This window comes from Neurospora tetrasperma (genome assembly GCF_000213175.1).
Source record: "Neurospora tetrasperma FGSC 2508 unplaced genomic scaffold NEUTE1scaffold_81, whole genome shotgun sequence".
Lineage (NCBI taxonomy): Eukaryota > Fungi > Ascomycota > Sordariomycetes > Sordariales > Sordariaceae > Neurospora > Neurospora tetrasperma.
In genome coordinates, this window is record NW_009799179.1 from 1,148,761 (window position 1) to 1,164,306 (window position 15,546).

At 53.2% G+C, this 15,546-nt stretch overlaps 4 protein-coding genes across 4 annotated transcripts; 3 read left to right on the forward strand and 1 right to left on the reverse strand.

Annotated features, from left to right (window-relative positions):
- Positions 1 to 1,000: 1,000 nt before the first annotated feature.
- Positions 1,001 to 7,038, forward strand: NEUTE1DRAFT_70543 (DNA-directed RNA polymerase II largest subunit; the record flags this gene model as incomplete). The annotated part of the gene is made up of 3 exons (XM_009856977.1): positions 1,001 to 1,357; positions 1,419 to 6,319; positions 6,380 to 7,038. 3 exons carry the CDS (start codon positions 1,001 to 1,003, stop codon positions 6,405 to 6,407), a joined length of 5,286 nt encoding a protein of 1,761 aa, XP_009855279.1.
- Positions 7,039 to 7,315: 277 nt separating this feature from the next.
- On the forward strand, positions 7,316 to 7,937 carry NEUTE1DRAFT_125308 (uncharacterized protein; the record flags this gene model as incomplete). Its single annotated transcript, XM_009856978.1, has 1 exon — positions 7,316 to 7,937. One exon carries the CDS (start codon positions 7,419 to 7,421, stop codon positions 7,935 to 7,937), a length of 519 nt encoding a protein of 172 aa, XP_009855280.1.
- A 2,197-nt stretch (positions 7,938 to 10,134) lies between these two features.
- NEUTE1DRAFT_32005 (uncharacterized protein) lies at positions 10,135 to 11,205 on the forward strand (the record flags this gene model as incomplete). Its single annotated transcript, XM_009856630.1, has 2 exons — positions 10,135 to 10,476; positions 10,609 to 11,205. Coding segments are annotated over 2 exons (939 nt in total), but the record flags the coding sequence as incomplete, so codon positions are not given.
- A 617-nt stretch (positions 11,206 to 11,822) lies between these two features.
- On the reverse strand, positions 11,823 to 14,824 carry NEUTE1DRAFT_132530 (uncharacterized protein; the record flags this gene model as incomplete). Its single annotated transcript, XM_009856979.1, has 1 exon — positions 11,823 to 14,824. One exon carries the CDS (start codon positions 14,822 to 14,824, stop codon positions 11,984 to 11,986), a length of 2,841 nt encoding a protein of 946 aa, XP_009855281.1.
- Positions 14,825 to 15,546: the final 722 nt, after the last annotated feature.

Consider the following 15,546-nt stretch of genomic DNA (forward strand, 5'->3'; position numbering starts at 1 on the left):
ATGATGCGGTTGCGGTCGTTGTCAGGTCCGAGCGAGCAACGGGGCGTTTCCAGTCTCCAGTTCGGGTTTCCAGACTTCAGGCAGTTTGGCCCCCGCGCCTTGAGTCACTGGCCGGGGAGGCCTGGAATGGATGGTAGGGTAGTACAATCAAGATACCTGTTCGAAACAGCAATCAACAGCCATTCACCAAGCTCTCAGGCAAACCTCACCTGCACTGTTCAAGTAAATGTACCGCCAAGTACCCGTCAACACCCTTCACCCTGCCCCAGCCGCTGCTCGGAGCCTTTTGGTGCTTTGTCACCCAGTGCCACAAGTGGATCCCCTACTGCATTAGGGCTAGTGCCTTCTCGCCTCTTGTCCCGCGTCGGTTTCTGGCTGGGCGGCGGACGAGGGCGGTAGAACTTTTCAACCAGCGTGGAGGAGGTCTGCCACCTTCCTTCCTGCTCCATACCCCAAACAACACCGCACCCCTTCCAAAATTCCCGATCTGAGCAAAGCGCGTCCACATCGCCGGATTCTGCTTGCTGGTCGTCCACAACCACCACGATTCCGACGACTTTTTAATCGACCGTGCCGCCCGCGGTCATTCGCGTAATCAACCGGTCCCTTTTCTTTTTCCATCGCACGCGATACTGGCGGGGCCGACAGCGTGCTCGGCGGACTAGTTAGCTCCTTTCGGGGGCCCGTTGGCCTGGACAACGCAGTGGAGGACAACCAAGGGACTTTCGATTCCATCACCAAACTCCATCACGCCACCTCGAGCCGACTGTGTGCATCGAGGCCTCTCGCTTTCCGTCTTTTAGAGAATACTAATATCCTTTTTTTTGTCCGTCTTATTCGCTTTCGCCCCCGGGTTTGCGCGCGGCGCCCGAGACAGCCACGACAACTGTGTGATTGACGGTCGCTCGTCTCACCGTCATTTGACAAACCCTTCATCTTTTGGACAACGAGAACCGAATTTTCCCCACAAGGACTGTAGAGCGTCGAACAGTTTCCCAAGATGGCGAACCTATACTTTGCGCACTCGAGTGCGCCCTTGCGGACCATCAAGGAAATCCAGTTTGGTCTGCTGTCGCCCGAGGAGATCAAGGGCATGAGTGTGGCCCACATCGTCTACCCAGAGACCATGGACGAGACCAGGACAAAACCCCGCGACGGCGGTCTCAACGACCCTCTCCTGGGCTCCGTAGATCGTCAGTTCAAGTGCAAGACGTGCGGCGAGAACATGTCCGAGTGCCCCGGCCATTTCGGTCACATCGAGCTGGCCCGACCCGTCTACCATCCGGGCTTCATCAAGCGGGTGAAGAAGATGTTGGAGATTGTCTGCCACAACTGCAGCAAGGTTCTTGCTGACAGAGTTCGTGCAACCTATCCTTCAGGGTAGTCTTGATTTGCGGACGCTAACCTCTCTTCTGTAGAATGACAAAGAGTTCGCGGCCGCCATGAGGATCCGCGATCCCAAGGTCCGCTTCAACCGAGTATGGGCTGTGTGCAAGAAAAAGAGGAGATGTGAAAACGAGGTAGTCAAGAAGAGCGACGATGACGAATTCAACCCTCTTGCCGATGCCAAGGGCGAGCTCCCCGGCCACGGCGGCTGCGGCAACGATCACCCCACCGTCCGCCAGCAGGCCCTCACCCTCTATGCCCAGTTCGATACCAAGGACGAGGAGGGCGTCAAGAGCAAGGAGAAGAAGATCATCACCCCCGACATGGCACTCAACATTTTGCACAACATGACCGAGTCTGACATGATCGACATCGGCATCAACATCTCTCAAGCTCGGCCTGAATGGATGATCATCACTGTTCTGCCTGTTCCGCCCCCTCCAGTCCGCCCCAGTATTTCCATGGACGGTACCGGCACCGGTATGCGAAACGAAGATGATTTGACCTACAAGCTCGGCGATATCATTCGAGCAAACGGCAACGTTCGCCAGGCTATCCAGGAGGGTTCTCCGGCTCACATTATCAACGATTTCGAGAACCTCCTCCAGTACCACGTTGCCACCTACATGGACAACGATATTGCTGGTCAACCACAAGCTCTGCAAAAGAGCGGTCGTCCTGTCAAGGCCATTCGCGCCCGTCTGAAGGGCAAGGAGGGTCGTCTGCGTGGTAACTTGATGGGCAAGCGTGTCGATTTCTCTGCCCGTACTGTCATCACAGGTGATGCCAACATCTCGCTGGATGAAGTCGGTGTGCCCCGTAGCATCGCGCGCACGCTTACATATCCCGAGACTGTGACGCCCTACAATATTGGCAAACTCACCCAATACGTCCAGAACGGCCCTAACGAGCATCCGGGTGCCAAGTATGTTATTCGCTCAGATGGCAGCCGTGTTGATCTACGCCATCAGAGGCGGACAGGTCCGCTACAGCTGGAATATGGCTGGAAGGTTGAGCGCCATCTCATCGACGGTGATTACATCATCTTCAACCGTCAGCCCTCTTTGCACAAGGAATCCATGATGGGTCATCGTGTCAAGGTCATGCCCTACTCGACCTTCAGACTTAACCTTTCCGTCACATCTCCTTACAACGCCGATTTCGACGGTGATGAAATGAACCTTCACGTTCCTCAAACCGAAGAAACTCGTGCTGAAGTCAAGGAGCTTTGCATGGTTCCTCTCAACATCGTCTCGCCGCAGCGTAACGGTCCGCTCATGGGTATCGTGCAGGATACTTTGGCTGGTGCTTACAAGCTTTGTCGTCGTGACGTCTTCCTTACCAAGGAGGAGGTCATGAACATTATGCTCTGGGTCCCCGAGTGGGACGGCATCATTCCTGTCCCTGCAATCCTCAAGCCTCGTCCTCGCTGGACTGGTAAGCAGATCATCAGCATGGTTGTTCCCAAGATCATAAACCTCAAGAACATCGACGAGGATGATGGTGAGTGCCCTCTTAAGGATAAGGGCATTTTGATCCAACAAGGTGAGGTGATTTTCGGCTTGATGACGAAGAAGATTGTGGGTGCCGCTAGTGGCGGTATCGTCCATCTCTGCTACAACGAGCTGGGTCCTAGCGGTGCTATGGATTTCCTCAACGGCTGCCAGAGAGTCGTCAACTACTGGCTCCTTCACAATGGCCACAGCATTGGTATTGGTGACACCATTCCCGACGCTGCGACCATCGCCAAGGTCCAGACGCACATTGACGATGCCAAGGCAGAAGTCAAGCAGCTCACAGATATGGCCACCAACAATCAGCTTGAGCCATTGCCCGGTATGAACATCCGTGAGACCTTCGAAAACAAGGTCTCCAAGGCTCTCAACACGGCCCGTGACAAGGCCGGTACTTCCACTGAGAGCAGTTTGAAGGATATCAACAACGCCGTAACCATGGCTCTGTCTGGTTCCAAGGGTTCTTCCATCAACATCTCTCAGATGACTGCCTTGGTCGGTCAGCAGATTGTCGAAGGCAAGCGTATTCCTTTCGGCTTCAAGTACCGCACACTGCCACATTTCACAAAGGATGATTACTCACCCGAAGCCCGTGGTTTCGTCGAGAACTCGTACCTTCGTGGTCTTACTCCTTCAGAGTTTTTCTTCCACGCCATGGCTGGTAGAGAAGGTTTGATCGATACCGCTGTCAAGACAGCCGAAACTGGTTACATTCAGCGTCGTTTGGTCAAGGCCCTTGAAGATTCGGCTGCGCAGTACGATGGTACTGTTCGCAACTCACTGGGTGATATCATCCAGTTCGTCTACGGTGAAGATGGTCTCGACGGTATTGCCATCGAGAACCAGCCTGTCGACCACTTCACGATATCCAATAAGGCTTTCGACAAGCGTTATCGTCTCGATGTCATGGACGAGGAGGTTTCCTCGAGCGAGCTTGAGGCGCTGGAATACGGAAAGGAGCTTGCCAGTGATCCCACTGTTCAGGAGCTTCTTGACCAGGAATACGAACAGCTTTCGGTCGATCGCCACATGCTTCGTGAGATCCAGCGCACGAAAGGCAACAATGACACGAAGATGCAGCTCCCTCTTAACATCATTCGTATCATTGATACTGCCAAGAAGCTGTTCAAGGTGGATGAGACCGCTCGCAGTGACCTTACCCCCAAGGATGTCATTCCTACAGTTAAGGCCATGCTTGATCGCATGATCGTTGTCAGAGGAGACGATCCTATTTCCAAGGAGGCAGACTACAACGCCACGATCCTGTTCAAGGCCCAGCTTCGGTCTCGCTTGGCGTTCAAGCGTCTTGCTGTCCAAGATAGGATCAACAAGTTGGCCTTCAACCACATTCTCGGCGAGCTCGAGAACCGTTGGTCGAGGTCGATGGTTTCTCCGGGTGAAATGGTCGGTGTGTTGGCTGCCCAGTCTATCGGTGAACCCGCCACCCAGATGACACTCAACACTTTCCATTTCGCCGGTGTGTCCTCCAAGAACGTCACCCTTGGTGTGCCGCGTCTAAAGGAAATTCTTAACGTTGCTTCGAACATCAAGACTCCTTCCATGATGGTCTATCTCGACTCCAAGGCAGCGACCCAGGAGGAGGCCAAGAAGATGCGCAGTGCTGTCGAGCACACGAGTCTTCGCTCCGTTACGGCTGTCACTGAAATCTACTATGATCCCGATATCACATCGACCAACATCCCCGAGGATTACGATTTGGTCGAGTCTTACTTCCTCATTCCCGATCAGAGCGGCGACGAGCCAGATCCGATTGAGAACCAGTCCCGTTGGCTTCTGAGAATCACTCTCGATCGTCAGAAGATGCTCGACAAGGGTCTCCGCGTTGAGGACGTTGCTCACCGCATCAAGGAGGTTTACAAGAAGGATGTTGCAGTTGTCTTCTCCGACAACAACGCTGAAGAGATGGTCATCCGTATCCGTGTTATTAAGGCGGACGATGACAAGGATGAAGATGGTAACAAGATCATCGAGGACGATGTGATGCTCAAGCGTCTTGAGAAGCATCTCCTGGACGGCTGCACACTTCGTGGTGTCGAAGGCATTGAGCGTGCCTTCTTGAACAAGGGTGTTAAGCTGATCGAGGCCAAGGATGGTTCCATGAAGCACTCCAAGGTGGACGATGAGTGCCAAGAGTGGTACCTTGATACGCAAGGTACCTCTCTTCGTGAGGTCTTGACTGTCGAGGGTGTTGATACCAAGCGCACCACTACCAACGACTTGTGGCAGGTTGTCGATGTCTTCGGTATCGAGGGAGCTCGCGCTGCTCTGATGCACGAGTTGACGGCTGTGTTGGCTTTCGACGGTTCGTACGTTAACCATCGTCACTTGGCGCTTCTTTGCGATGTGATGACATACAGGGGCAGTATCGCCGCCGTCACACGTCACGGTATCAACCGCGCTGATACTGGTGCGCTCATGCGTTGCTCTTTCGAGGAGACTGTCGAAATTCTCCTGGAAGCTGCCGCCGTTGGTGAGCTTGATGACTGCCGTGGTATTTCCGAGAACGTTATGTTAGGCCAGATGGCTCCCATGGGTACCGGCGCCTTTGACGTTTTCCTCGATCCCAAGATGTTGGAGACCGTCATCTCTGACAACTCTCGCATGGGTCTCATGCCGGGCATGACCGTGAAGGGCAGTCAGCTGGATGGCGCGGCTACGCCTTATGATACAGGCTCCCCGATGGCCGACAGTGGGTTCCTTGGAAGTTATTCGCCTACTATGGGCAACTTCTCTCCTATCCAGGGCGCTGGATCGGACAGCCCGACGAACAATGGCTTCGGCACCGACTACGGTGGCGTTGGCGGATACGGTTCTGGTACTTCCTACTCTTCGGCTACCAGCCCTCGTGCCACCAGCCCCTTCACACCCACGTCACCGTTCAGCTATGGCGGGTACTCGCCATCGTCGCCCGCGGCTGGCTACTCGCCCAGCTCACCTCTCCTCGACTCTTCTGGTCGTTTCGCTTCCAGCCCACAATTCAGTCCCTCGTCGCCGTCGTTCTCGCCAACTTCGCCGATGCTGCGCCCTGGAAGCCCGACCAGCCCGAGCTACAGCCCTACCTCCCCGAGTTACTCGCCGGCATCGCCAGCTGCCGCCAGGTACTCGCCCACCTCCCCCGCCCAACAATTCTCTCCGACGTCACCTTCATACTCCCCCACGAGTCCGAGCTACAGCCCGGCCTCGCCCGCTTTCCAGGCTACCTCGCCAAGCTACTCTCCGGCGTCGCCTACCTGGTCGCCAACCTCGCCGGACGCTTACTCGCCCACGAGCCCGTCGTTCCAGCGGTCCCCTGGTCAGCAGCTGTCCCCTACTAGCCCAACGGGTTACTCGCCGACGTCGCCGCAGTACTCGCCGCGGACGCCGGGACGTAATAACTCGGGGGGCAACGGGGATCAATAGTAAGTTGTGGATTAGTCTGTTGCTTGGGGTAAGACAGCTTTGCTAACAGAAATCCTCAGTTCTCCCACTTCGCCATCGAATGATTGATCATCTTAAGAAGTCGTTCTGATCGAGTGGAATTGGGTTGAGTCGGCAGACAAAGCGTCAATGCCTCATGAAGGGGAGAAAAGGAAGGGATATCGAAACAAATTGCCACTACAACACCGTATATAACAAAAAAGGAAGGGTGGCTTGGCAGTAGCTAAATGAGCGCGAGCGGGGAGTTGCTTTTTTATCACATTGTTCGTCCTGTTGTCACCACACATCAAACTGCATTTTCCTTTCTTCTTGGGCCGCCGTCATCTGCTTCTTCGTTTCTACTAGAGTTGGAGATAAACTAGCTGAAGCACCTTTTTACGTACGTACAAAGAAGAAACACAGCAGAAAGCAGAGCGAATCAGTCAAAGTTGGGAAAGACAAAATATCATTATCATATCAGCATTTCATATTTCTTGTTCGTTCATGTCTGTTACTGGTGATGGGTGGCCTTGCTCACATTTCGCTTCTCATAAGGAACAAAGATTGATCTGCTTTTCCTTGCTCAAAGGGGTTCTTTACTGTTGGTTCATACTAGGCAGGCGAATAGGGGAACAGCGCCTCTTCACTTTTTGGTAGCCATCAGATTGCGCGATAGCATTGGCGATGGATGGGTGGTTAGAGAACGAGTAATTTCGCACGAAATAGTAACAACCGATACCTCCAGTGAAATATTTGACTTTAACTGAATAGAAAACTGATCACATATCATTCCAATCTCGCCGTGGCTACCATCGCACATCCATCCTCGCACCTTAAACCTTAGTCTCTATTACATGACCTCCGTCGACAACCTTCAGCAGACCCGCCCCACAGAAGCGTGGGTCTCCTCTCCTCGAACTTGGTGAGAGGACCGCCAACAGATAAATAAAAACCCTCCCTTACCTTTCACTTTCCTATTCTTCTCTCATGTTTCTATGCCGACAGACCTTCAGTTATTATCCTCCTCGGTGCCAATCCACACACAACTGACGCCTAAGACTGAATGAACTTCTCATCCCCACCCAAGATAGCCACCATACAATGTCGCCCACAACTACACCTACCCTTCCAAAGGGCTACGTGCTCCACGCGGGCTATCCTCCCATTTCCTCCTACAGGCATCTTCGGTCCGCCTCGGGGCTAACCCCTCGATCCGTCGCCCAAGCAGCGCCTGTCCCGTCCAATTCCTGGTACGGATGCTACATCATGCACGACGACAACAAGCCCGTAGCAATGGGACGAATCATCGGCGATGGAGGATGGTACTTCCACATCGCCGACATGGCTACCCTCCCAGAGCATCAGCGTAAGGGGCTAGGAGATGTGGTCCTCAAGGAATTACTTGCTTACATTGCTCGCCACGCGCCTTGTGATGAGAAGGAGGGTGAGTACCCTTATATTACGCTTTTTGCGGACGGGCCGGGCAGGAGGTTGTATGAGAAGAACGGGTTCAAGGAGACGGCCCCGCGTTCAACGGGAATGGTACTATCATATGATCGCGGGCTAGTAGTAACACCCGAGGATGAGGGGAGAGCTGCTGCTGAGGATGGGAGGGAGTAAGGGATGGCGGATATGAGGCGACGGATGTTTGACTACCTAGGCACTCACCGGAGTTGTATGGTGGTGTGGTAATGACTGTGAATATAAAATCAGGAATTTCGCATGCTTTTAACTTGCCTTTTACATGTCCATCTTCTTTCGTGATTGTTGTTCCTGAATTTTGAAAAGGGCGAAGTTCTTTCCATGGCTACCTAATCGAGGCTAACGCTTGTGGGTAGGTTGCAGTTCAGCCGTACCGAAGCGGGAAACCCTGATTCGCAACAACCTAAGCGTTGTCTACCAAGCCCCTAGAAGTCAAAATTATAGGGTATTATAACCTTCTATACCTTGGTAGTCTTTAAGGATGTTTTCTAGCCTTTGAAGACTACCTACTAAAGTCAAGGCCTAGTATAGCTGGAAGTCAGAATCGTATTACAAAAAGTTGGTTACGAATACCTCTAGGAATCGAACAAAGGTTACAAGCAAGAATGAAAATGAAGAACTACTTGATCAACCGCTTACTAGCTACTGAGCTAAGTGGTTATTTCTAGAGGAGGAAAGGGCTAGTTCTTTCCGTCGATAAAGGGGACGTTGGATATTGGGGGAAGGTAGATAGGACGTTAAGACTGAGAGAAATTTCGAAATTCGGACCCGACGACCCAGCTCCAAAACCGAGGACACTATATTACAGCGCTTACCCCCCTATAGAAAAGATTCATTGTTTGGCTACGAAATATTGATTGTGGTTATTGTCCGATAACTACAACGCATGTCGGAGGTACCTAGTGATTTGTAAACTTGGCCTGCGTGCCTGGCAACTGAACCCATTTTCTTCTTCTTTGAAACCTCTCTGTTCCTATCTCCTAGGCAGTCTCTGGCCTGGTTTCTTGGTTTCCCGTCTACCGCAAATCAACGCAGAGTTTACTACAGCATCGCTTTTGGGGTGTGGCAGATGGGATCAGGGGAAACGAATGAGACGACAGCCGTCCCACCAACCCATCTTCCTCGTTACGATTTCCTATAAGTCAGCCATCTAGACACATAATGACAAGGAACAATGTTGATGGCCCGATTCAAGCTAGGTATGAATCAAATCAATCATTCTTTCTGCCATTAGTTCACCTCGTCGTCTCAGTGTGATGGCTTATCGTCCTGGTTGATACTATGCTAGAGCCTGCATGACTGGATCATATTACATATGAGGTTCTTAAGCCGAGTTCCTTATCCACGTGTTGGCCATTCTTCTTCAATCCCGGCCATCCATCTGTTTCAACGATAACCAATGGAATGGATAGAGGCACTCATGGGGTGTCCTTGCCTTTGCGGCTGGACGCCTAGATCTGCATCTCTACCTTACGTTGGTTCTTTCTTGATTTGGCTCAGGCCCAACATCTCTGTTCAATGTCCCCGCAACCATTTTTTCGGCCGATAAGTGAAAGCCCGGTATAACTTCCGGTTCAGAGGCTGGTGCTTCACTGATCTGTCAGTGCCCGTTTAGTTCTCCACAAAGCAACCTTACTCGATGGTAGGTATGGATCGTCCCGGTGAAGAGAGAGCCCTAGGCTTGAACCACGGCTGGAAGCACACCTACGAGCCTCACAGCTGCCGCCACTGCAACTGGATTGTCCTGGGTGAAGCTGAGCTCAAAGCAGGTGAGGGCTTAAGAGGGCATCAGCCTCTAGCCTCAGCAACGTCTACCTAGCGGACAGCATCTCCGATGCGTTGCTAGCACGAGATGAAGGGTGCCCTTTATTTGGATATCTCGTTGGTGAGTTGCTGGACTCGGGTCTCTCGCCCGACATATTGGACCTTGATGGCTCCCAGATAGTATACGGATCGCTCACCGTCAGAGGGCTTAAACTGTCTCATAAGTTGGCTGACAATGGCGGTATTCCCCTGTCTAACATCTTGAAGGTGATTCTCCACTCGGGTAAGTGTCTATGAGAGATGATCTGGATCTCCAAGTGTCCTCTGAGGTGTTACTGACAAATCACCAGGAAAGCCAAGTGAATCATTAGATTGCGACCCAGGCTCTCCGGAAGCTTTCCAGCTTTCACGCAACTGGATCTCAACATGCCTCTCTTCCCACCCGCACTGCCGCTTACCATCAAGAAGATCCTCTGGCCCCAACGCATTCACACCGACCCGGCTCCTCCAAGTCAGCGAACACGGTGTAAAACTCGTGGAGTCGTCTAGGGTGGGTGACGAAGCCCAAACATGGTGCGCACTAAGCTACGTCTGGGGCGGCGACCAGCCCGTCAAGACGACCAAGGAAACGCTAGCAGCCCACTACGACGGGATTCCCTTTGACGCGCTTCCCAAAACCATCCAGGACGCCGTGCGCGTGTGTCGCGGCCTGGCCATTCCCTACCTGTGGATCGACGCCCTCTGCATCATCCAGGGTGATGAGCAGGACCTCCGGAGGGAGCTCGGCAAGATGCCCGAGATCTACCAGCATGCTACCGTCACGATCAGTGCAGCGTGGTCGACAAAGGCTGATGACGGGTTCCTTTACCGTCGCGGATACTGGTATCAGTTTTGCCCGCCGATCAAGCTGCAGGTTCTTGCACGTACTTTGGTGAATGTTGGGGAGAACACCACCCTGGGCGATGGTGACGTGGCCAGATCAAGCTGCACTCAGCAGGAGTCCATGTCTGATTCTGGAGTGCAGGAAGAGGAGGAGGAGGAGGAGGAGAAGGAGAAGCGCGCGAAGACGACGATGGAGGGATACGCCTACGAGAAACGGGTCTGGGAAAGCGACCCCATCAATTCGAGAGCGTGGACGTACCAGGAGTACGCCCTCTCCCAGCGGGTGTTGCTCTACCGCAGCACCTTGCTCGAGTGGAGCTGCAGGACGGTTTCCGACTCTTACGGTTTGCTTGAGCCGAGTACTTTGGCAGGCAAAGCCGATCATCATTATCAGCCAGATCTGCAGCTCGATCCCGATCCCGAACCTTTCTTTGCGCTCTCGTCGTCCCATCAGTCATGGTCCGACATCGTAATGGAATACTCCTCCCGTCATCTCTCCTTTGCCTCCGACAAGCTGCGCGCCCTGTCCGCCATCGCCCAGGTATATCATCGAGAAACGGGCAAGGAATATCTAGCCGGATTGTGGAGGGAGGACCTCCCCCTGGCGCTTTGTTGGTTTGCGATGCCGCAGACGAGTTATAATAGTACTACGAATGCAAGTGAGAATGATAACCTCGACAGCGAACCTTCCCCCGAAAAAATCCTCCAAAAACGGCCAACAGGTAATCGAGGCCCCTCCTGGTCTTGGGCGTCCATCGACGATGCCGCGTTTATGTACCCCGCCGCCGATGAGAAGAAGAAAATCCAGATTCTCGGGCCAGCGCCCAGCGTGAAGATTCTTAAAGCCGCGGTCACCCCGGCTTATGCTGGTGGGGAGTTTGACTCTGTTGTTTCTGGGTGTCTTGACATTGAAGGGGCAATGAGAGAAGTGACGGCGCGTCGGGTCAGGTGGAGCAGCAGCCCATCATCGTCAGGCTCTGTATCCGAATCGGGTGAAATGAAGATCCCGGTGGGAGGACAACAAGGACACGAAGTGGTGGTGACACTAGATGCTGCTCCCGAAAGAGAAGACGAGGGAGTCGAGAACGATAGGGATGGCAGAACCGGTTTATGGCTTCTTTTGTTGGCGGAGCAAGTGGAAGAAGAAGAAGAAGAGGAGGAGGAGGAAATGGAGGAGGAAGAGTGGGAGGAAGTGGAGGAGGATGTCGAGGGACAGCATGAGTTGAAGATTGGCAAACCTACCTCGCCAGTGTATGCTGGACTTGTTCTGAAGGAATTAGTCCATGGACAGTCGGACAGGTTTCATCGTATAGGCTTTTTCCATTGCTGTGAGATTTCGGACATGGGGCATACCGGTGATGGGTGTCGGGATCTCTTGAAAGAGTTTGAGATTAGAAGGGTAACACTTGTTTGAGATGTCCAGAAGGTGTACCTTGTCCTGCTGCTAGGATACATTAGTATCCAACAAACAATCCATATATACATACCGTGATCCGACAAGAAACAACATAACCTATTCTTTTCGTCACAAACACTCCTTAACCTGCTGCTTGCTTCCCATTACTACTCCCCGGCACCGGATGACTCGAGCTAGCAGCTGCCTTCTCCGCCTTCTCCGCCGCCTCCCTCATCTTCTTCTCCCTCACAAAATTAACAAAATACTCTGACCTCAAGTCTCTACCACCTGGACCCATATCCTTCCCTTTCCCTTTCACCTTCTTCACTTTGCCCTTATCTTTCACAATACCCCCCGAACTGGCAACATTACTGGACATGACGACTGATGTTGAAGCCGACCCCGAACCCGAGCGCGAACTTGACGGCGCCCCTGCTCCCACCGCTTGCTTCTTCTGCAAAAACCTCTTGCTGCTGCTGGTAATGTGCGCGAGTCGGGAGAGGTTCGAAGAAGTCAAGCTGGATTTCCGCTGACGCTGGAGACGCGGTGGCAAGCTGGGATCGGGGATGCTATCTGCGTTGCTGATTTGGGTTGAGAGGGGGTTAAGGTGGGTTGTAGTCATGCTAGTAGCGGGGCGAAAGGGAGGAGGAAGTACGTTGTCGCTGTTGTTGTTGTTGTTGTTGTTGTTGTTTGTATCGGTGGTAGCCGTGCTGAACAGGACCTTTGAGCTGGTTGCGGAGGAGGGGACTAGACCTAAGGAGGCAGATGGGACAGAGGGGCCGGGGATGCTATCTGCGTTGCTGAGTTGGCTGAGGAGGGGGAGGTCGGTGTTGGCGGGGATTTGGGTGATCAGAGGCCCGGGGCGGGAAGGGCTTAGTGCGGCGGTGAAGTGTGGTGCTGGTGCGGAGGGAGCGGGAGTACCTGGTACGATTTGGGAATTGGGATGGATGTCTTCGCCTTGGCGTGGTGGCTGATGGGTAATGGGATGGCCCAGGGAGCCAGGGTCGACTTTTGCAAATCGACGAGGAGGGGGTGGACTGATAGAAGCCTGTTGCGAGATGATCTTTGCCGATGATGGCGGAGGTGGTGCTGGGCTAGTATCCAGTCGTGGCCTTTCAAAGGCCGCTGATGCCTCTCGTGAAGATGAGCTGACACCGGGTTGTTCTTGTGGTTGAATGACTTTTGTGGTTGGGGAACTAGGGCCTCCTTGCGAATGAGTAGGTGTTTGTGGAAGTACAGGAGGCGGCGAGGGAGGCGGCGAAAGAGATGACGATGAGGACGAAGACGCCGAGCCTATCTCAATAGGCGCAGCGTCTGAACCCGGTATTGGCTCATCTACAAGAGGAGCCTCAAGTTCTAGAGGCCGGTTGGAAAGTCGGCGCGGAACCGAACGATCTATAGTCTGGATAAACGGCCGCAATCTCTTTGTCGGTATTGGTGATGGAGGATGAATGGGGTCCGAAGCAAGTTCGGTCGCGGGGGATCCGACCAGAGCTTGCGTGATTGACTTTGCAACCAACCGCGGCTTTGGTAGATGGCTCGTCGTTGAGGGCAATGGAACAGGCACCTGTAGTTTGCTCGAACCTCCGTTTTCCTCTATGGCAGGCGTGGTAAAGTCAAGTGTTTCGTTAATCGACCGTACCATCTTAGGGTACTTGTCGAGAACATCATTAATGTTTTCTTTGGTCAGGACTCCCTTTTGGTAGTGAGGTCTTGAAACCTGGTCATTGTACAACTCTATAGCAGCCCGGACAGGGACTTTGCCCTCGGCCTCGCGTGTGTACTGCAGGTAATCGTCGCAATAGTAGCGGACAAAGTCGTCGTAGAGAAACTCCATGATGGCACTCCGCTTTCGAAGATCATGGACACACAGAACTGCCCTTACAAAGTCACCGAGACTTGCCTTGTAATCTGGATATGCTACTTTGTATGCAGTGTAAGGAACTTGGGATGGCGGCCCATTCGGCGGGATCTTTTCGTCAGAGCTTGCCAGATGTTGAGCCAACTGTTCCGTTGTCTTCAGTAAATGACTTCCACCGTCGGCTGACCGTTCCTCAGGGTGATGCGGGGAGTCGGCGATATGCTCGAACAACCTGGTTATGGAAGGGCCTTCGGTTTCAGCTCGTGTGAAGGCAGCCGAGGAACGTTCGGGCTCAGCAATCGACCTGTAATCGCTGTATATAGTGGTGATGGATTTCGTGAGCCGGCGGCGCTTTTCCGGCGGTGGCCTGGACGGGGTGGTGTGTCCAACATAACTAGCAGGGATGATCTGTGCGGATGGAGGAGTGTGCTCGGGATGAACAGGCAAGGCTCCTTTGTTGACCGGAGGGAGAACGTCGGTGACAGCCTTGGGGACTTCGAATTCTATTCCGCCCTCGGACGCAACGCTACTGCTTGGAAGGAACTCTGGCGCAAAGGGAACGCGAGCCTTGACCTTGAACACTGGTGGGGACGATGGACGGTGCTCGGGGCGTTTCTGAGACGAAGGTCGTTCCGGTAGCGCTCGACTGGGAAGGTCTGGAGTTACTATGGCCTGTTGAGGAGGGGTCGAGTTGTTTTCTGGCAGCGGTTCCAATCTTGGTGACGTATCCTTTGCTTCGCCATCGTTAACAGGTCGGATGTGATGCTCCGGAGATGGCGACCAAGGGATGGGTGTTCCCTCTTCCGAGCCCGTGCCAGTTGGTTTCGGTGTTGATGGTTCGTCCTGGCCCCCATCTTGTCTGATGAACTCTGTAGACTGTGGCAGCGTTGGGGAGGGGGTTTTGCGTGCGTGTGTAGATGCGATACTGCGGATGTACTGCGTCTTCACCTCTTGCAGGATTTCTGCTGGCACATTGGCAAAACCATCCGAGTCCCATGCATCTTCGCGGTCGAGTAGTTCTTGCTGGTCACAGTGAACTCGAAGACTTCGGCGCGGTATTTTCTGCTTGGAGGCCAAAAAAGCAGGTGACCAGGTAGCAATATTGAGGATCGGCGAGGACATGATGAGGCTGGTGGTATCGTAGCAATAATTTGTTGTTGTTGTTGTATGAGTTCAGGGACGGGGTCGCAGAAGCCGCCAGAAAGCAATTACTAAAAGCCCTTCTTACTATTCTTTCTTTAGGGGCAATATCGTTCCATTTTGAGAATGAGCCAGATCTATCGCAGGGCGTGAAGCCTCCTTCGACGGGGGGATGATGAGGCTGGACGAGAGAACTGGTTGAAGGAGGTTGTTGGTGAAGTTCAGTCGTGTCGTCGCAATCGAAAAGCGCGTCCAGTTCTCCACATCGCCAACTCACGTGGTCGGGTGGCCCAGGGTTGACATGGGTCACCACAAAAAAAAAGCATCAACTCTGAGCTGCGGCTTTGGAGGGAATAGTTTGTACGTTGTAGATTATCTGAATATGTAGGTACGTCATGCACCATCATCCGTTACAAGAACATGTGCAAATACATTGGAGAGGTTCGGGCCCTACAAGATGGAGTGCTGTATCGAGAATTGATGTTGCGCCTACAAACTAATGGCTCATTTAGCCAGCGGATATGCACAGCCGCAGCAATTATCTTGTAACAAAGATGAAGCGCTAGCGCCCCGCCAATGGCCCCACCAGCTGTCACCTGGGGCTCCAGGACAGGGCGACAGGCCCACCCCCGGAATTGCGTGCATTTGCAGTGCAGGGGACGCTAACCTTTAGCTACAGAAAGCCCCCAAATTACGTCACGCTT